The sequence below is a fragment of the Pseudophryne corroboree genome, chromosome 10 (assembly GCF_028390025.1).
Source record: "Pseudophryne corroboree isolate aPseCor3 chromosome 10, aPseCor3.hap2, whole genome shotgun sequence".
NCBI classification, from domain to species: Eukaryota; Metazoa; Chordata; class Amphibia; order Anura; family Myobatrachidae; genus Pseudophryne; species Pseudophryne corroboree.
In genome coordinates this window covers 95,377,654-95,399,154 of record NC_086453.1, presented here as the reverse complement: position 1 = coordinate 95,399,154, position 21,501 = coordinate 95,377,654, and the positions used below count along the sequence as shown (strand labels likewise).

The window sequence follows — 21,501 nt, the reverse complement described above, 5'->3', positions numbered from 1 at the left end:
TGTGAACTGATATTCAAGTATTGTGGATGCATTTTTCTGCCATTCCTAAATGAGTCTCAATGTACTTATTGCATGTTACAGGAGATCTTGAAACTTCATATGCAATTACTGTATGTAGTCCAAATAGCAGCATTCACAGATGTTACCATAAAAGATATAAAAGCAGCTAAACATGTTAATTTTTAGTCTATCTCTAAGTATAAAGTGATGGTTGAGCCACAAAGTGTTATGTATTGTCAGTGTACAAATGATCTAGTGACTTCAAGGTTATTATTGTTAAAACCTGGAACCATGCAGTTTTTCTAAGCCCTTAAAGAACTAAACTGCAAAATAAAATAAAAATTCATATGTATATGAAGCTGAAAGTAAAATGTATTTCCACTACAGAATTCTTAAGTAGAAAAGAATGATGGTGTATACTCAACCACAAGGTAAAAACTGGAGCTCACAGACTAGGGGGGTCATTCCGAGTTGTTCGTTCGTTATATTTTTTTCGCAACGGAGCGATTAGTCGCTAATGCGCATGCGCAATGTCCGCAGTGCGACTGCGCCAAGTAAATTTGCTATGCAGTTAGGTATTTTACTCACGGCATTACGAGGTTTTTTCTTCGTTCTGGTGATCGTAATGTGATTGACAGGAAGTGGGTGTTTCTGGGCGGAATCTGTCCGTTTTATGGGTGTGTGCGAAAAAACGCTACCGTTTCTGGGAAAAACGTGGGAGTGGCTGGAGAAACGGAGGAGTGTCTGGGCGAACGCTGGGTGTGTTTGTGACGTCAAACCAGGAACGAAACTGACTGAACTGATCGCAGTTGCCGAGTAAGTGTGGAGCTACACAGAAACTGCTAAGAAGTGTCTATTCGCAATTCTGCTAATCTTTCGTTCGCAATTTTGATAAGCTAAGATTCACTCCCAGTAGGCGGCGGCTTAGCGTGTGCAAAGCTGCTAAAAGCAGCTTGCGAGCGAACAACTCGGAATGAGGGCCTAGATACAGTAAGACAAAAACTTGTCATGTTTGCAGTGAATTATTTCCCTGTTCATGTATCCATCAAACTGTAAAAGCTTTTTTTACCTAGGAGACTGCAAGCAATATTAATACAGTACTGCAACAAACAGGCGCTCACCTTGAGAAAGATGGCAGTGGGCGTTGAAACGCGTTGGAAGAGTGACATGGTGGGGTGTTTCATTGATCCAGCAGTCCATTTCTAACTCAGTGTAGGATACCCGGTTTCATCTTTCTGCCTAGAGTTTGTTATGTGACATCTACTATACTGTCTGCTAAGTATAACATACACTTTATTTTTATTTTAATAAATCTTAGTGCTTGATATACAATACTGTACTATGAGCATTTTTATTATTTTATGCTGCTGGATGAGAATGTCTTCCATATAAGAATACATACATAAGAACCAAGAAACCTTTATGTGATGGCCCCATAATACTTTCGTGTTTATGTAAGCATAATTTTAGGAGATCCCTTGTTTCATCGCTTCAGGTGATCGTAAAATCTTTTGACGCACTATGGTTTCTGGAAGTCTGTTGGGACTGTTCTTCGATCACCAGTAAACGCTATCTCTACACATGTGGTGTGAAATGTAATGTGTTTTTTGTTTTGCTATATCATCGGAGAACATCCTGGAGGGGCAGAGTCTGCACTATTTGGACTGGAACACTTTTTCTAATTGGACACAAAATTGTATATTTGGGACAATCTTGAGCGCATTTCTGGCCAACCTTTTTTTGTACACTGTGCCCCGAACTGTCTGAGCAACTTGTTAAAGATGTATTTACATGGATATAGTTTCGTAATATCAGCTCTATAACTTGTGCAATTCATAATGATTTTTATTAAATATCCACTAGTTTGTTTAATTCAGCAATAAAGCTTATGTTCCGTATGTAGGACAAAAGACCACACTGAGGTGTAATTTCCTGCCACAGATAGGAAGTGTATGTTCCGCTTACGTAAGAACTGGTGCCCTGTACAAACCATTGTCTAAGGTCAAACAATGTCTGTGAATTCTTCCCCATGAAAACTTTGTTTAGTTGCCTCTAATTCTCTAGACGCAGATGGTTATAAGTATTGTCTTAACACAGACAATAGAGTTCAGTTATAATGTGTTGGTTCTTCATCGTTCTTAGGTTTTATTTTCTTATGGGCACCAAACATTTTAAAAACCAGGTGCATTTTCAGATTGTTACGCTTCCTACAAGTAGACTCATATACATAAAGAACAATACCAGGAGGCAGCTGTCTCCTGTGCATCCATGCAGACAGGGGCAGCCAACACGCCAATCTTAATGTCTAATCTGTATTAGAAATATGACAGTAACATTACGTCTGATTCCTATAGTGAAAACCACCCTTTTCATCTGCGCAGACTTCCATAAGTGCTCTCCCCATTCCTTCCTTGTATTCAAATAGGGTGTTGGGTCAACATGAATTACCAGAGCATCTTCAATGCTTAAGGAATGGATCCTATAAGTATTTGAACTGCTGAACAGATGTGACACAATGACATATCAGTCATGTACAATGATGGTTGTGATAGTGGAGGCTGCTTTGTATATCTGTTACCTATTATGTTTATGTCCTATGGTTTACATGAGTGGATCTCCCACCTGAACCATCAGGTTTCCTAACAGGTCATGTTTTGAGGATCTCTGCCTGTGGAAACAAGAGGATCCGGTCAGGATCTCGGCTGTCAGGATCCATAAGCCCGACACTATTTGGAATGCCGACACCGGCAACCCTAATAGGTTCATCATCCCGGTGCCGGAATCCCGACAGCCGGGATGCCGAATGAGCAGACACCGGCCCGCTGGAGAAGTGAGACATGTGGAGATGGAGGTGAGTAAGGTTTAGGCTGTGGGGGGAGGGTTAGGCTGCGCTCCGGGGGGAGGGGTGTTTGTTAGGGTTAGGCTGTTGGGAGGGGGGGTTAGTTTTAGGCACCACTCCCAGGGAGGGCTAGACTTAGGCTGCAGGGGAAGGGGGGATTTAGGTTTAGGTTGTGGTGAGGGAGGGTTAGATTTAGACACCATCATGTAGGGTTAGGATTAGGTTGCGGGGTGGGGAGGGTTAGGCTGCGGAAAGGGTGGGTTAGGGGTCCAGGGGGGTGAGGTAAGTATACTTACCTTCCCATGCCGTGTTTTTTCGAACAGCGGTCGGTATTCTGACCACCGGCATCCCAAACACCGGCAAAACGAACCCAACCCGAATAATTACTGACCCAGCAAGATAGATTAATTTGTTGGTGGTACTAGGGTGAAGGTGATCTCTTAGAATGGCTTTCTGGTGTATGTATTTGCATTTACTGTACAGAGCTTGCAGGTAAGTTAGAATGTTTGTACCTAGAAAGGGTTAAACATTCGTTAATTTGGCACCTTCTTTAATTCTTATCAAACCTGTCATATGTAGGTCGTTTAACAAGAATATTTAACCACCAGCTTTGTATCATTTTCATTGGCCAAATAGTACAAATCATTAACTTGGCGATCAGCCTGAAAGAACGAATCTAAACTATTCTGCAAAGGACCACACAAATATACAGATTGCAGTCACTGGCCAATCAGATTATCATTCAAATTTCAGAATGATCTTTTTAAATCCACAAACCAATCGCCCCCAACTAAATTTACCCCTGCAACAGCAGCATACAGTTGAGTTTCTAGGGCTCTAGTCTTAGAGGCTAAGCTCTAGGTGGCATTAGAGAGCATCTGTGTTTAACTAACAATATACAATCTAAGAAATATTCTCTATGGTTCCGGTAAATTGGGCAAGGAAGAAAGTAATGATAACAGACAGACATAATAGGGGTCTGACCAGTGTAATGACCATAGAGAAATCCATTATATACATACAGGCCGGACAGAAGCAGGCCAACACCAGTGTAACAGTTTAAAGCCCACTGAGAACTACTGCCCCAAGGCATGCTGGGAGAACAGCTTCAAAACAGCAGGACTGTGTAAGTCATTTACATACATTTGGAGAAATAAAAAATAAAAAAGTCAGGTAAAAAAATAAAATAAAACACATAAGCATAAAAAGCCCAAACGAAAACACAAAAACTGACGGGTAATTGATGGAGGTCTGTGGTGGGTAATGCAGCGATGAAAAAAACACCACTTAAGGCAACTCTAGGTTGTGGGTATATCCAACAACAGACCTTAGTATGGTAACTTTAACATGTCCATAACGTAAAATAAAAATAAAAAAAATATCCCAAAGCAGAATAATAGATCTCCAAATATCTTATTGGGCTTCCATGGGATCTCTGGACGTAATCTCTTATATATTGAGTCCTTGCGTTATTTCTTTTCTTGCAGCTTGAATCAAGTGCAAGAAGTCATGAACATATTTAATCCACAGGTTGGAGAGGTCAGCTGACTTCTGGGTCAAGCAAAGATGGCACTGTCCATAAAACAGGAGAACCCAGCATCTGTGCTTGTTAACACTGTGGAAATAGAGAATGATGGAGTTTTAGGATTAAAGGTGACAGTGTCTTGTGAACAGAAAGTGACAATGATTGAACTCTAACCTCTGCAGATGGGCCGCCTCCTCCATGAGATCCCAACAACCCACGCTGGTCATGTCGCTTCTCTGATTTTAACTCAACGGCAAGCTCAGCTGAAGCAGGATCCTGAGATCTGTAATCAAAGACGTACAGATGAAAACAGTAAGAGAGGGTCATTACAAATGGGGCACGTACTGTAGTAGGGTCAGTGCGATGATCATTAGTACAGGAAACCGGTGGAAGGAAAAAGGTTCAAGGTCATAAAGTTTAAGGTTAACAGATGGTTATACAGAGTAGTGTTGATCACATAAAGCTACAGAGAACTAGGCTGTACTCTATGGTAAAGCTTGCTTGCTTATTGTTTGCCTATCACTTAGCATCAAGGGGAATATTTAGTAAAGGTCGATTCTCATTGATATTTATTTATTAAAGAATTAATGTATTTTTATCAATCAAAAATCAATCTAAATCGAGGCTAAAATGCACATTTACTGGAAACACAACATCGATTTAGATTGATTTTTCATTACAAATAATAGTGAAGAATTAAAAAATAAAATAAATAAAAAAATCGATGAAAACCGACCTCTAGTAAATCCGGTATACCCCCAGGACTCAGTAGTTCTCATTAGATTAAACAACATCCATTTGGAGTTGGTGATCTCCCAATGAAATAAAATACGCAATTTGTGATTCCTAATGTCTCTATTAATTGTTTAGTCTAAAAATGCAATCCTGTTTATCACAGCACAGGCTTGGCCCAAGAAACCAGGATTATCCAGCACCCAGGGCTCAGCATCGTTCCAAAAGCAGATGATGAGATGATTGAATCTGACCTGTAGCATGACATGACGCAAAAGAATTACTCTGCTCCCTGCTTCGGGTCCCTCACAGCCAATGAGCATGTCTGGCTGTCGCAGATGGGGAAGATCTGGAGCTTGGTAAATCCAACTGCATAGTAGACCTGATAGACAGATCGGAGATATCTGCTGTGGTCTCACCATTGTACATCTGGGGGATCCTTAGGGCAGTATTCAAATGATATATCACGCCTAATCTACTTTCTAAAGTGATCCCCATTATCGCGCATATAGCACCCATAGTAATCAGGTTTAGCTGCGTAAAGAATTAGGGCGCCCTCGCTACCCCGGGGTATTGAGCTGAAATGATGATACCACGCCGGTCAGCAGAAACAGAACGGGTGTGGAAAGGGGCGGAAAGAATTGAATACCGCCCTTAATGTTTTCACTGGATATCCCACAAAGATTGTTAATTAAATAGGTTATATGATGTACCACAGTCCCAGATTACCACCGATGGCTGTGTCATTATGCATGTTAACCCTTGGTGAGCCAGCTCCAGGTATTCCCCGAGTGCTGCAGGATGAGGATCCAGCACGTTGGCATGAAGTCCGGCACTGAGCAATACAGAGATTTGCACATGCGAAGATCTGAAAACCTTGAAGATGTACGCAACCCATCAGGTTTGTGCAAATCGCTAACTTAGGCCCACAGAGTCTAAGCCTTTTGTATTCCAAGTATCAAATGTAAAACATATTTTACTATAAAGACTTGGGTGGAAATGTTAAAACCTGCGACTTGCAAGCATCGGCAAGATCCCAATGTCTTAAAGTGGCAACCGTTTAAAAGATAAAACCACCCAAACCTTTGACAGAATCTGCACCTAGCGTGGCGCTGTGGCACTTTTCGATAGTGCAACCAGTTGTTGTGTCTAAAGACCCACCAAGCGGTATTTCAGCATCTGAAGAGGCTCAAAGTTGGCATCTCGCTCACTGCACATTCATCACAGATGTCCATGGGGAGAGACGCAACGCGGCATAAGATGCAGACATGGACGCAGTGTTGTCAGAATCAGGCCCTATCTTTGTAAAGTATTACCATTTGAGCAATAAACATGTGATCCCATCTAATTGCATCCCATAACCACCAGAATTGCACAAAACACTATTCTGTTCTCTGGCTCTTCTGGATTGAGCAGTTTCTCTAAACTCAAGCCCTCTGCTGACGGGATGCAGTCAATTTACCTACAATAAAAATTCCGACGGTCAAAATACCGACAACCATTGACCGAAGGTCAAAGTACCGACAAGGTCAAAATACCAACATGGTTAAAATACCAACATTAAAAATGGTGACACGGTCAAAATACCGACATTAAAAAATGTCGACAGGTCAAAAAAATTGACATGAGTTTTTCATTTTTTCATTGAAACCGACTTGTTCATACTTTACCATCCCAGTGGACCTGGAGGGGGAATGGAATAGGGTGCCGAGCGCAGGGAGGCACCGTGCCCGAAGCTGGGCGAGCGCAGCGAGCCATGCGAGGGAACGCGGTACACTTATACGGTGTCCATGTCGACCTGTGTCAACATACACACACACGGGAATTTTTTTTTTAAATCATGTGTCGACTTTTTGACTTGTCGACATTTTAAATGTTGGTATTTTGACCATCAGTCAATTGTTGTTGGTATTTTGACCATCGGGATTTTGATTGTAGGTAAATCATACTGATCCCCTGCTGAAGCCCAGAGCAGGTTGGTCCATAGTGAGTGGACAGTGGGAAGTAGCTGACACCAACAAGGAAGTGTTGCAGCAGCATGACCAGACATACCAAGAAGTAAGTAGTATAGGACACTAAAGGTGCATACACATGAAGAGATTTGAACACAATGCAAAAGATTGGTCTGTGATCTTTCTGCATGCATGAAAGATCATAGGTGGTCATTCCGAGTTGTTCGCTCGCTAGCTGCTTTTAGCAGCATTGCACATGCTAGGCCGCCGCCCTCAGGGAGTGTATCTTAGCTTAGCAGAATAGCAAACGAAAGACTAGCAGAACTGCTACAAAATTTTTTCTTGCAGTTTCTGAGTAGCTCCAGACCTACTCACAGATTGCGATCAGCTCAGTCAGTTTAGTTCCTGGTTTGACGTCACAAACACGCCCTGCGTTCGGCCAGCCACTCCCCCGTTTCTCCAGACACTACCGCGTTTTTCCCTGACACGCCTGCAGTTTTTAGCACACTCCCGGAAAACGCTCAGTTACCACCCAGAAACACCCACTTCCTGTCAATCACTCACCGATCAGCAGTGCTACTGAAAAGCGCCGCAAAGACACCAGCAAATCTACTAAGCTTTGTGTTAAATAACTTAGCGCATGCGCTCTGTGAACCATGCGCATTAAGCAACAAATCGCAGCATAGCAAAAATCGGCAACGAGCAAACAACTCGGAATGACCACCGCATGAAAGATCATAGACCACTATAAGCGAGTGTCGGGTGTGCGCATTGGCAGATATATCTTTCATACACACAGTGAAAGATTGGTCGTTGCTAAATCTATGCGTGTGTATGCACCTAAAGAGAAGCAGCTACGGTGTAATGTAGGAGCCTGGTGGTAGCAGTGAGTTACCTGCCCACGACACAGTGGGGCTAACTTACATCCCAAAGGATCTGCGTCCTGATACGCAATGTACCGATGTTCGATGGACCTGCGACACAGGGCGCAGTACAGTGACTGAGAGTCTGATACCATTTGGGGGTGGTAATAACCTCTGTTTAGGGGGAGGGAAGTGGCCAGAATTTCCATCGTTGGACAGAGATTTCCTGGCCTCTTACGAGGATCTGCGACAGGCGGATGTGTGCCACCCGATGGTGTCTCAGTAATCCAATGCTGCAACCTGGGGTGCAGTTCGGATCACTACTGCAGCAGGAGGTGCCTACCTGTATTAGACGCCTCCCGCTGCATTTACATACAGACTATTGCTGCAAGCAGCAGAGATAGCTACTCCAACTACATCTGCGTTATCCCCAGTGGGCGGAGTCAGTAACAGGCAGAATCCCTAGGAGTGGTAATGTAAGCCCAGTCAAGTTGCTTAAGAACCTCCTCTACGTACCAGAATCAGTCATCGCCTGGTGAAGTGAAGGCATTTAGTTACAGTCACCATCACAAAAAAACTTGGCTATAAACCATTGACTATCACTAACTTAGATTTTCTTATATTAACCATGAAGTTACGATACATAGTTCAGTGTTACCCTGATATTGTATAGTAGCTCAAGAAGTTGAGAATTACTTGATCATGATGCTGAGTATAAATGAACCAATATACACTATGCACTAGGATATATTTCCAAAGTGAGTGACAAGCAGTAAGTGTTTGTGGGCAGTAACAGGGGGATGGCCAAATCAAACGCAGGCGTGTAGTGACCGCTTCGGGGGCGTGTCACATCTTGCAACTGCGAACTTAGGCCCTCATTCCGAGTCGTTCGCTCAGTATATTTCATCGCATCGCAGTGAAATTCCGCTTAGTACGCATGCGCAATATTCGCACTGCGACTGCGCCAAGTAATTTTACAATGAAGAAAGTATTTTTACTCACGGCTTTTTCTTCGCTCCGGCGATCGTAATGTGATTGACAGGAAATGGGTGTTACTGGGCGGAAACACGGCGTTTCAGGGGCGTGTGGTTAAAAACGCTACCGTTTCCGGAAAAAACGCAGGAGTGGCTGGAGAAACGGAGGAGTGTCTGGGCGAACGCTGGGTGTGTTTATGACGTCAAACCAGGAACGACAAGCACTGAACTGATCGCAGATGCCGAGTAAGTCTGAAGCTACTCTGAAACTGCTAAGTAGTTTGTAATCGCAATATTGCGAAATCATCGGTCGCAATTTTAAGAAGCTAAGATACACTCCCAGTAGGCGGCGGCTTAGCGTGTGTAACTCTGCTAAAATCGCCTTGCGAGCGATCAACTCGGAATGAGGGCCTTAATACACAGTTACAATGGCTCCAGCGCCTTACTTCTGACAGCCATGCTGCGCGACCATAGGGCCACTCATACGGTCATTTATAGACTGATGTGCATTTGATGTCTTTGCACACATGCGGCGAATCTGCGACACCTTCCAGTGGTTGTCTTAATACAAATCCTGGCACATTTGCATATTCCCGTACAGCCACTGCGTACGCTGGGGGTTATTCAGGTTGCTTCGCTAAGCGATGCGACTGCAATAACCCCGGTCCCGGCAGCAATGCAAACGCGCAGGTCCCATCCTGCACGCATGTGACCAGCCAATGTGATCAGATTGCATTGGCTGCAAACGCCTCTGCCTGATTGACAGAGCAATTTGCAGGGCAGGCGGGGGCGGTGACGGTGCGTTGCAGGGGCGGCGGGGGGACAACGGGGGTGGGTCGGCTGCGTGATGTTACATGCAGCCGGTCCGATGAGATAAATACGCAGCCTAGTTGCGGCTGCAGGGGTCGTCCACAGTTGCTGTGACCGCAATTAAATTGCGGTAGCAGCCACTGGGCAGCAATCTGTAGTAGCAGCGTGCAAAGAGCATGATGGGTATATTTAGCCGATTGTACACACCACATTTGTTTCATAGTTTAATGAGTGAACGTTGAACTTAGCACGACAAGATTCTGAGTTTCCTGAAAGGATGTTTAAAAAAATCCAAACAAACAATATTGACACAATTGAACCCTTTGAGGAAGCAGAGAACTAACGAGATTGGGGAATCTCTTTATACAGAGTGGAACAAAAGGTAATTAGTCATCTCCTGGAATCTTTCATAGAGCAGACTATGAAGTAAACTTGCTCCTAAAATAATAGATTTGGCATATATAAGGGAAACACTGCCTTAATTCATTTTTATCTCCCATGCAGATTTGTTTATGTCCAATGTCCTCGTAGTCAATGACCACAGCAGATAAGCATTTGGTACAGAATTAGATACAATTATATTTATACAGCAGATCTCTTCCATCTAATCGCAACTGAATACAACAAAACTAGCAGGAACACAATCTGTCTGAAACAAGAGTTTCTCTTTAAAGGAGCTTCTCGCCATAAATGACATTAGTAGCATTAGTTGAATCTTGTGCAATTCAACATAGTAAAAGTCACAAAAAATATAAAATCATCCAGAAAATGACCCTTCGTTATTAATCTTGGGTATATTTTGCAAATGTGGATTTATGCCAAACTCTGTAATTATAGAACTACTGTTTTCCTACAATTTATTGTCTTGTGTTTACTTCCAGTAGGTCAGGGTTTTTCTACTCCAATTCCGAAGTATCCCCAACAGGTCATGTCTTCAGGAATTTTTTTTCCATCTTGCACATTAATTTATTTTGCTAGGTCAATACTTATCCTATCTGCTTCTAAAGTCATAAATCCTGAAAACATGACCTGTTGAGGACTATAGTTTTAGGTTTACTAAATTTCAAACAACTGTTGTCATAATTTCAATAATGTGCATATATATTAGCAGAAGTCCTCTTTAAAGCAGTAATCCTACAAATGTTTATTTTGTTGTCTTTAAATAGCAAGCTAACGAAGCTTTTAAGCATACATCTGATCTAATTTTTTGGTAGCTGTCCTACAAATCATTATCTCCTTTTCAAAATCTCTCTGGAGGAAGCACACAATTTGGGTGTCAGTCACACACAGGCCTTTTAGCATGTCATGTCATATTTGAAGGGGGAGATTTTACAGAGCTCAAAGCAGATAGAGCACAGAGGAGCATTCCAAAATCACTCTGTTCCCCACAACATGTTCCATGTGAACGTGGTTGCCATGGTAGTCTATCACACTGCATGGAATTGAAAATCTATTAATAGATGCCTTAAGAAACAAACCAAGCAAAAATAAGATTTTACTTACCGGTAAATCTATTTCTCGTAGTCCGTAGTGGATGCTGGGGACTCCGTAAGGACCATGGGGAATAGACGGGCTCCGCAAGAGACATGGGCACTTTAAGAAAGAATTTAGATTCTGGTGTGCTCTGGCTCCTCCCTCTATGTCCCTCCTCCAGACCTAAGTTAGAGAAACTGTGCCTGGAAGAGCTGACAGTACAAGGAAAGGATTTTGGTAATCCAGGGCAAGATTCATACCAGCCACACCAATCACACCGTATAACTTGAGATAAACTTACCCAGTCAACAGTATGAACAACAACAGAGCAACAGGTCAACCCTGATGCAACCATAACATAACCCTTATTTAAGCAATAACTATATACAAGCATTGCAGAAGAAGTCCGCACTTGGGACGGGCGCCCAGCATCCACTACGGACTACGAGAAATAGATTTACCGGTAAGTAAAATCTTATTTTCTCTAACGTCCTAGTGGATGCTGAGGACTCCGTAAGGACCATGGGGAATGGGGATTATACCAAATCTCCCAAACGGGCGGGAGAGAGACTCTGCAGCACCGAATGAGCAAACACAAGGTCCTCCTCGGCCAGGGTATCAAACTTGTAGAACTTTGCAAAAGTGTTTGAACCTGACCAAGTAGCCACTCGGCAAAGTTATAATGCCGAGACCCCTCGGGCAGCCGCCCAAGAAGAGCCCACCTTCCTAGTGGAATGGGCCTTAACTGATCTTGGCAGCGGCAATCCAGCCGCCGAATGAGCCTGCTGAATCGTGTTACAGATCCAGCGAGCAATAGTCTGCTTTGAAGCAGGAGCACCAAGCTTGTTGGAAGCATACAGGATAAACAAAGACTCTGTTTTCCTGACCCTAGCCGTTCTGGCTACATAAACCTTCAAAGCCCTGACTACATCAAGCAACTCGGAATCCTCCAAGTCCGTAGTAGCCACAGGCACCACAATAGGTTGGTTTATATGAAAGGATGAAACCACTTTCGGCAGAAATTGTGGACGGGTCCGCAATTCTGCTCTATCCGCATGGAAAACCAGATAGGGGCTTTTATGTGACAAAGCCGCCAACTCTGACACACGCCTAGCCGAAGCCAAGGCTAATAGCATGACCACCTTCCACGTGAGATATTTCAACTCCACCGTTTTGAGTAGGTCAAACCAGTGGGATTTCAGAAAACTCAACACCACGTTAAGATCCCAAGGTGCCACTGGAGGCACAAAAGGGGGCTGAATATGCAGCACTCCCTTTACAAACGTCTGAACTTCAGGTAGAGAAGTCAACTCCTTTTGAAAGAAAATGGATAGGACCGAAATCTGGACCTTAATGGACCCAAATTTTAGGCCTAAATTCACTCCTGACCGTAGGAAGTGAAGGAAACGGCCCAGCTGGAATTCCTCCGTAGGGGCATTCCTGGCCTCACACCAAGCAACATATTTTCGCCATATACGGTGATAATGTTGAGCTGTCACGTCCTTCCTAGCCTTTATCAGCGTAGGAATGACCTCATCCGGAATGCCTTTCTCTGCTAGGATCCGGCGTTCAACCGCCATGCCGTCAAACGCAGCCGCGGTAAGTCTTGGAACAGACAGGGCCCCTGTTGCAACAAGTCCTGTCTTAGAGGAAGAGGCCACGGCCCTTCATGACCAATCTGGAACAATGAGTATCGTTCTCACTCCTCTTTTTCTTATTATTCTCAGCACCTTGGGTATGAGAGGAAGAGGAGGAAATACATAGACCGACTGGAACACCCACGGTGTCACCAGGGCGTCTACAGCTATCACCTGAGGGTCTCTTGACCTGGCGCAATACCTCTGTAGTTTTTTGTTGAGGCGTGATGCCCTCATCTGTGCGAAGACTTCCTGATGAAGTCCCCACTCTCCCGGATGGAGGTCGTGTCTGCTGAGGAAGTCTGCTTCCCAGTTGTCCACTCCCGGGATGAACACTGCTGACAGTGCGCTTACGTGATTTTCCGCCCAGCGAAGAATTCTGGTGGTTTCCGCCATCGCTACCCTGCTCCTTGTGCCGCCTTGTCGGTTTACATGAGCCACTGCGGTGATGGTGTCTGACTGAATCAGAACCGGTTGGTCGCGAAGCAGGGTCTCCGCTTGACGTAGGGCGTTGTATACGGCCCTTAGTTCCAGGATGTTGATGTGAAGGCAAGTCTCCTGACTTGACCACAGACCTTGGAAATTTCTTCCCTGTGTGACTGCTCCCCACCCTCGGAGGCTTGCATCCGTGTTCACCAGGACCCAGTCCTGAATGCCGAATCTGCGGCCCTCGAGAAGGTGAGCATTCTGCAGCCACCACAGGAGAGACACCCTGGCCCTGGGGGATAGGGTGATTAACCGATGCATCTGAAGATGTCATCCGGACCACTTGTCCAGTAAGTCCCATTGAAAGGTCCTTGCATGGCACCTGCCGAAGGGAATGGCCTCGTATGATGCCACCATTCTTCCCAGGACTCGAGTGCAGTGATGCACTGACACCTGTTTTGGTTTTAATAGGTTCCTGACCAGTGTCATGAGCTCCTGAGCTCTCTCTATCGGGAGATAAACCCTTTTCTGGTCTGTGTCTAGAATCATGCCTAGGAAAGGCAGACGAGCCGTAGGAACCAACTGCGACTTTGGAATATTTAGAATCCAGCCGTGTTGCCGTTACACTTCCAGAGAAAGTGCTACGCTGATCAGCAACTGCTCTCTTGATCCCGCTTTTATGAGGAGATCGTCCAATTATGGGATAATTGCGACCCCTTGCTTCCGCAGGAGTACCATCATTTCCGCCATTACCTTGGTAAATATTCTCGGTGCCGTGGAGAGACCAAACGGCAACGTCTGAAATTGGTAATGACAATCCTGTACCACAAATCTGAGGTACGCCTGATGAGGTGGATAAATGGGGACATGAAGGTATGCATCCTTTACGTCCAGAGACACCATAAAATCCCCCCCTTCCAGGCTTGCGACGACCGCTCTCAGCGATTCCATCTTGAACTTGAACCTTTTCAAGTATATGTTCAGGGATTTTAAATTCAATATGGGTCTGACCGAACCGTCCGGTTTCGGGACTACAACATGGTCGAATAATAACCCCCTCCTTGTTGAAGGAGGGGAACCTTGACCACCACCTGTGGAAGATACAATTTGCGAATTGCAGTTAACACTATTTCCCTCTCGTGGGGGGAAGCCGGCAGGGCTGTCGGTGAGGGGGCATCTCCTCGAAGTCCAGCTTGTATCCCTGAGACACAATATCTATTGCCCAGGGATCCAACAGGGAGTGAACCCACTTGTGGCTGAAATTTCGAAGACGTGCCCCCACCGGGCCTAGCTCCGCCTGTGGAGCCCCAGCGACATGCGGTGGATTTTGTAGAGGCCGGGGAGGACTTCTGTTCCTGGGAACTAGCTGTGTTGTGCAGCTTCTTTCCTCTGCCCTGCCTCTGGCAAGAAAGGACGCACCTCGGACTTTCTTGTTTCTTTGTGATCGAAAGGACTGCATTTGATAATGTCGTGCTTTCCTAGGCTGTGCTGGAATATAAGGCAAAATATCAGAATTACCAGCTATAGCTGTGGAGACCAGGTCCGAGATTCCTTCTCCACACAATCCTCAGCCTTGTAAGGTAAACCTTCCATATGCCTCTTAAGTCGGCATCACCTGTCCATTGCATGTTCCACAGGACACGTCAAGCAGAAATCGACATAGCGTTGACTCTAGAACCCAGTAGACTAATGTCTCTTTAAGCATGTTTTATATATATATCTAAGACAGCATCTTTTATATATATATATATATATATATATATATATCTATATATATACATATATATATACATACTAGGGTCTCAATCTCTGCTGATAAGGTATCTGTCCACGCTGCTACAGCGCTATAAACCCATGCCGACACAATCGCCGGTCTGAGTAGTGTACCAGAAAGTGTGTAAATGGACTTCAAAGTACTTTTACTGCATGCTATCTGCAGGATCCCTGAGGATAGCTGTTAAGTCAGCGCTACCTTTTGGGAAAACGTGACACCCTAGGGGAAGATTCCCATCGTATCCTGGCCCTAATAGGGAAAGGATACTCCCTGAGAATTCTTTGTGGGAAACTGCAGTCTCTTGTCTGGAGATTCCCGCTCTTTTTCTTCATGAGAGGAGGGAAATTTACCTCAGCTTTCTTCCCCTTAAACATGTGTACCCTTGTGTCAGGGACAGATGAGTCATCAGTGATATGCAAAACATTTTTTTATTACAATAATCATATATTGAATACTTTCCTGCCATTTTGGCTGTAACTTTGCATTATCGTAGTCGACACTGGAGTCAGACTCCGTGTCGATATCAGTGTCTATTATTTTGGATAGTGAGCATTGAGAGACTCTGAAGGTCTCTGCGACATAGGGACAGACATGGGTAAATTCCCTGTCTGTTCTCTAATCTTTTGTGCAATAAATTTTCCTTAGCACTTAATTTCACATATCCAAACAGGTGTCGGCGTTGTCAACGGAGACACCACTCACACACACATTTGCTCCATCACCTCCTTAGGGGAGCCTTTTACCTCAGACATGTCGACACACACGTACCGACACACCACACACTCAGGGAATGCTCATCTGAAGACAATTCCCCCACAAGGCCCTTTGGAGAGACAGAGAGAGAGTATGCCAGCACACACCCCAGCGCTATAAACCCAGGAATAACACAGTAACTTAATGTTAACCCAGTAGCTGCTGTTTATATAGATTTTTGCACCTAATTATGTGCCCCCCCTCTCTTTTTACCCTTTTCTACCGTGTATCTGCAGGGGAGAGCCTGGGGAGCTTCCTCTCAGCGGAGCTGTGGAGAAAAAATGGCGCAGGTGAGTGCTGAGGAAGAAGCCCCGCCTCCTCGACGGCGGGCTTCTGTCCCGCTTAAATATACATTTTCTTGGCGGGGGCTCATACATATATACAGTGCCCAACTGTATATATGTGTACTTTTGCCAAAAGAGGTCCATATGCTGCCCAGGGCGCCCCCCCCCCCCTGCACCCTTACAGTGACCGGAGTATGTGAGGTGTGTGGGAGCAATGGCGCACAGCTGCAGTGCTGTGCGTTACCTCAGTGAAGAACGGAGTCTTCTGCCGCCGATTTAGAAGTCTTCTTGCTCCTCATACTCACCCGGCTTCTGTCTTCCGGCTCTGCGAGGGGGACGGCGGCGCGGCTCTGGGATCGGACGACGAGGGTGAGATCCTGTGTACGATCCCTCTGGAGCTAATGGTGTCCAGTAGCCTAAGAAGCAGGACCTAGCTTCAGAGAGTAGGGCTGCTTCTCTCCCCTCTGTCCCACGATGCAGGGAGTCTGTTGCCAGCAGAGCTCCCTGAAAATAAAAAACCTAACAAAATACTTTCTCACAGCAAGCTCAGGAGAGCTCACTGAACAGCACCCAGCTCGCCCGGGCACAGATTCAAACTGAGGTCTGGAGGAGGGACATAGAGGGAGGAGCCAGAGCACACCAGAATCTAAATTCTTTCTTAAAGTGCCCATGTCTCCTGCGGAGCCCGTCTATTCCCCATGGTCCTTACGGAGTCCCCAGCATCCACTAGGACGTTAGAGAAATGGTAAATACCAACATTCCTCTTATAGCCTGCCACAATGAATTATTTTAAAACAAAAGTCATATTTTCATGAGATTACTGCCATATGTAAAATAATACTCCCCTAAAAAACAACTGTATTACAAGCAAACCGTTATGTAGAATACTGGATTGCCCACTATGGGGGGAATCCAATTAGCCACAGAGTTTTCCCCGCGAGTAATTTTTGCTAAAAAATCACCTGCGCACGGGAAAGGGCTATTCAATAAAATAACCTTTTTCCAGCGCCCAAAAATCGGGATTCATGTGCTGAAACACACTGATTCCGTGTAAACTGCGGAATCAGTGTGTTCTTTCCTGCGGGCGACCGATTTTGGGGCGTTTTTTACGTGGACTTTACTGCGAGGTCCAGTCCGATGCTGGGGGTCTCGTGTGCGGGGTAAACCCCACTAATTGAATAGCTTTGGTGCACAAATTAACCGCAACTAATTGTATTCCCCTCTATGAATTTAAAGGGAATTCCACATTCAGAGAATTATACTATCCAGCCAGATGTATTTATTTTCCATATGACATGACAACAGATGTGCTGTATAGATTCCACTCAATGCAAGTCACAGACCTGAGCATATTCGTTGTCATATCTAAGGACTTGTTTCAAAGCTTCCCATAGCAACCAATCAGGTTCTACCTATTATTTACCTAGTACAGTCTGTAAAATGATACTGTAGGTACAAGCTAATTGATTGACTGCCTTGGGTAACTTCTTCAGTCTTTAACTCTCCCCCTTATTTATTCGTATTCCAGGACAGTTTAAAATGTAAATATTTTCTTTACTATGTGTATCACCATCAGCCCTCTTTTTTGTTAGCATTAAGGGTCATTTATAAAAAATGGAAAACTGTGTTTTGTGACATCATGCGCCCATTCTTATACCAATGCAGACAGCTTATTATTATTAGAAAACACAAGACTGGCGTCATCTGTGGGGGTATGATCTAATGGCATCAGTTGGATGGTTCATAACACAATGTGGGTTGGGGGTACTTGTAAGCCTCATTTTCTATCGGATTTTATTTCTTCATATGCTGGGACGTGCCAATTCTGACAACATAAAAATGGCATTGAAATGCGGCATAGTAACTCATGTAATACAGACTCAACCAGGGCCGGATCAAGCCTTGGGGGGATAACACTCAAAAATGTGACCCATTCCAGGAGGGATAAAATGCTCTCTACCTGGACTTCCCTCTTAATATGATTGGTGTCACCTGTGTTAAACTATTTAATTGATAAGAAAAGTGTTTAAACACAGGTGGTTACAATCATACTTTAAGAAGGAAGTCCAGGTCGAGCACTTTGTCCCTCATGGAATGGGTCCTGTTGGGATGTATGGAATGTCTATATTACATTTATACTAATAGTTTAATATTGCCTGATTACTGTTTATACAGGTTGAGTATCCCATATCCATATATTCCGAAATACGGAATATTCCGAAATACGGACTTTTTTGAGTGAGAGTGAGATACTGAAATCTTTGTTTTTTGATGGCTCAGTTTACACAAACTTTGTTTAATACACAAAGTTATTAATAATATTGTATTAAATGACCTTCAGGCTGTGTATACAAGGTGTATATGAAACATAAATGAATTGTGTGAATGAAGATACACTTTGTTTAATGCACAAAGTTATAAAACATATTGGCAAAAATGACCTTCAGGCTGTGTGTATAAGGTGTATAGGTAACATAAATGCATTCTGTGCTTAGATTTAGGTCCCATCACCATGATATCTCATTATGCTATCTAATTATTCCAAAATACGGAAAAATCCATTATCCAAAATACCTCTGGTCCCAAGCATTTTGGATAAGGGATACTCAACCTGTAGCTCCACCTAATTGAAAGGCAACTATTTTATAACCCTGGACCCAGACACCCAGTAGGGGAGGAGGAGAAGCTGGGATCCCTGTGCCACTTACAGCAGGATATGGTCATTAGGTAGACAACACTTAGGTCGACAGTAATTAGGTCGACCACTGTTGGTCGACATGCACTAGATCGACATGGTCATTAGGTCGACATGTACTAGGTCGACATGAGTTTTTACATTTTTTCTTACATTTTTTGAACTTTTTCATACTTTACGATCCACATAGACTACGATTGAGAATGGTAACCTGTGCCGTGCGCAGCGGTAGCAGAGCGAGGCACCTTGCCCGAAGCATGGCGAGCGAACACGGTGCACTAATTGGAGTTCCTTGTCACTTTACGAAGAAAACGACACCATAAACAGTCTAAAAACTCATGTTGACCTTTTCCATGTTGACCTAGTACATGTCAATCTAGTGACCATGTCGACCTACTGCATGTTGACCAATAGTGGTCGACCTAATGACTGTCGACCTAAGTGTGGTCGACCTAATGACCCATACCCCTTACAGCTCTCTCCACCCTCCTATCTCTCATCTGGTCAGAAAGCTCCATCGGTATCTCATGAAACCTGATATTCCTGTGTCTCTGCCTGCACTGCATACTGTCCTGCTCACATTCTGGCTGCCTGGTTCTGCTGCTGCACAAGAGGGAAAGCTAGTGATGTCAGTGTGCTCCGTCCGGTGGGCCCCCTGACAAAAGGGGGCCGAGGTACAGTATGCCCTGCGCCACCTCCCCCCTTAATCTTGCTACAGACACAACATCCCCTCACTCACAAGGTTATTTTACATTATAAACGAGGCTTAAGTAAGCAGAATATTGTGGTGGTCCTTCTCATTTACATAGTGGTCATCAGGCTATACAAATAGGCAACGTGTGCTTTACCGGGGGCAGTTCCAGAACGCTGTTTTTGGGTGTGCCCCTATGTATGCACCAGGTCGATAACAGGGCACCTCAGCACCAAATGATATTGGGTATGGGTGCTTTTTTTTTCCAGTTGGCAAATTATCTTCATTGTCAATCTACTAACTAAAGGAGAAACATCCAAGACAGATCTTTACTGTTAATTAAATGTAAATATATTTATTATATGCTTATGTAATCCATAATCCTGTAAGTGATAATAGGATAATTATAAAATTATCATAAATTTTCTGCTAGCTTCTGTTGGGGTAAAAAAAGATTATATTTAATTTCATTAATTCTTGGGAGTTATGGCCCCCACACACGGAGCTATGTGTACTCCAGGGACACGGCGCGGCGGGGTGCCGGCATCGGCAAGTGTGCTGCAACGTCGATCGACGGTAGGGGGGGGGGGGGAGTGGGGCCATGCTGCATTTAGCAGCATGGCATTGTTCGGCAAAATCCTCAGATCCTTCTGCATGTTGAAGGGATCCGAAAAGGTGACGAACGACCAGTGGGTCGCATCGGCGTCGTTATCATGCCCACACACGGCACGTTTTAAACAATGTGTCGTTCCGAGCGGTCAGAAACGCCCACATTGTTTAAAATATTGTGCCGTGTGTGGGCATCTTTACAGATTTGGTAAAGTCTGCATTTTACAGCCACTAACATCGCACATCCATCTGCAAACAATTTCTGAAAGTATTTTTTTTTTACTTTGTTGCAACAATGTTGCTGCATTCAGGAAAACATATGCCATACATGCTACAGAGAATCTGAAGGTAGTAAGAAAAAAAATATGTGTCCCTAGTGCAGGGATGGGGAACCTTCGGGCCTCCAGTTGTTGTTGAACTACACATCCCAGAATGCCCTGCAACACTTTTAGCATGGTCAAATAGCAAAACTGTAGCAAGGCATACTGGTATGTGTAGTTCAACAACAGTTGGAGGGCCACCCCACCCCTGCTCTCCTGGATAAGAGATCAGGCAGAAAGTATTCTCTAAGGATTGTAATATTTTTGGCAGATTATTATAGAAGAGTTTAGACATCTTGAGTTTGAACTTGACCAGAGCCACAAATAATGTAATTTCCTCAGGCATTGTAACAATTAAAATCAGGATACGTGGGAAATGGTGACCCAGAGGTACTAGCATGGAAGCAATTAACATCATTCAGTATACGGTACAGTGCGTGGATGGACTGGGGCTGTGTAACAGCCGTAGCATTATACTGTGTGCACGCACGCAAAGAAGGGAGTGTGGTTATGGGTCACGGGGCGTTCCGCGAGTCAAGGGGGCCTGGCCTCACGGCACGCCCCCATATCTCTGTATGCCGGACACAGTCTGGGACCTTTTGTGGGAGGTAATGGGGGAGTGGTGGCAAAAATGAAGGTGTGTCACAGCATGCGTCTGCGATCCCATAATTAGTGACAATGGCGTCTTACTTCCAGCGACCATGCTGCGTAGTCACAGGGTTACTCAAATGGTCAATGTTTGCTTGATGTGTGTCTGAAGGCTGCGTCTTTGTATGGAAACGGCGGATCAGAGGCACTCACTATAGGAGTCTTTAAACAAATCCCGGCGGCTGCAACATTTGCATATGTTCACACAGCTGCTGCGTGCTAATTTGCAAGTGCATTTCTGTACATCTCTGAGTCAGGCCCCAGGATAGCAATGTAAGGGTGAGTGGGAGCCTGCGCAGAGGAAGCAGATGTATAGCAACTAGAAGCTAGCATGGGTCTGGCAGCAGCACTCAGTACACACTACAGGAGGGAACTGTATGCTACTGTATGTATGCTATATATACTGTATAAACACTTCTCTACTGGGTTCATGCAAGAAACATGACTGATGACATTTCTAATGTCAAAAACAAATGCAGGGGGAGAACTTAAACCA

The 21,501-nt window shown here is 44.5% G+C and overlaps 1 protein-coding gene across 1 annotated transcript in view; it reads right to left on the bottom strand.

Moving 5' to 3' along the window:
- Positions 1-3,811: 3,811 nt before the first annotated feature.
- Positions 3,812-21,501, bottom strand: part of BCAM (basal cell adhesion molecule (Lutheran blood group)) — an 86,499-nt gene continuing 68,809 nt past the window's right edge. The window contains exons 15-16 of the mRNA XM_063942604.1: positions 4,539-4,647; positions 3,812-4,454 (exon numbers count right to left, since the gene is read on the bottom strand). Coding sequence (XP_063798674.1) covers positions 4,449-4,454; positions 4,539-4,647 — 115 coding nt within the window. The 3' untranslated portion in view covers positions 3,812-4,448. The remainder of the gene's footprint in view (positions 4,455-4,538; positions 4,648-21,501) is intronic.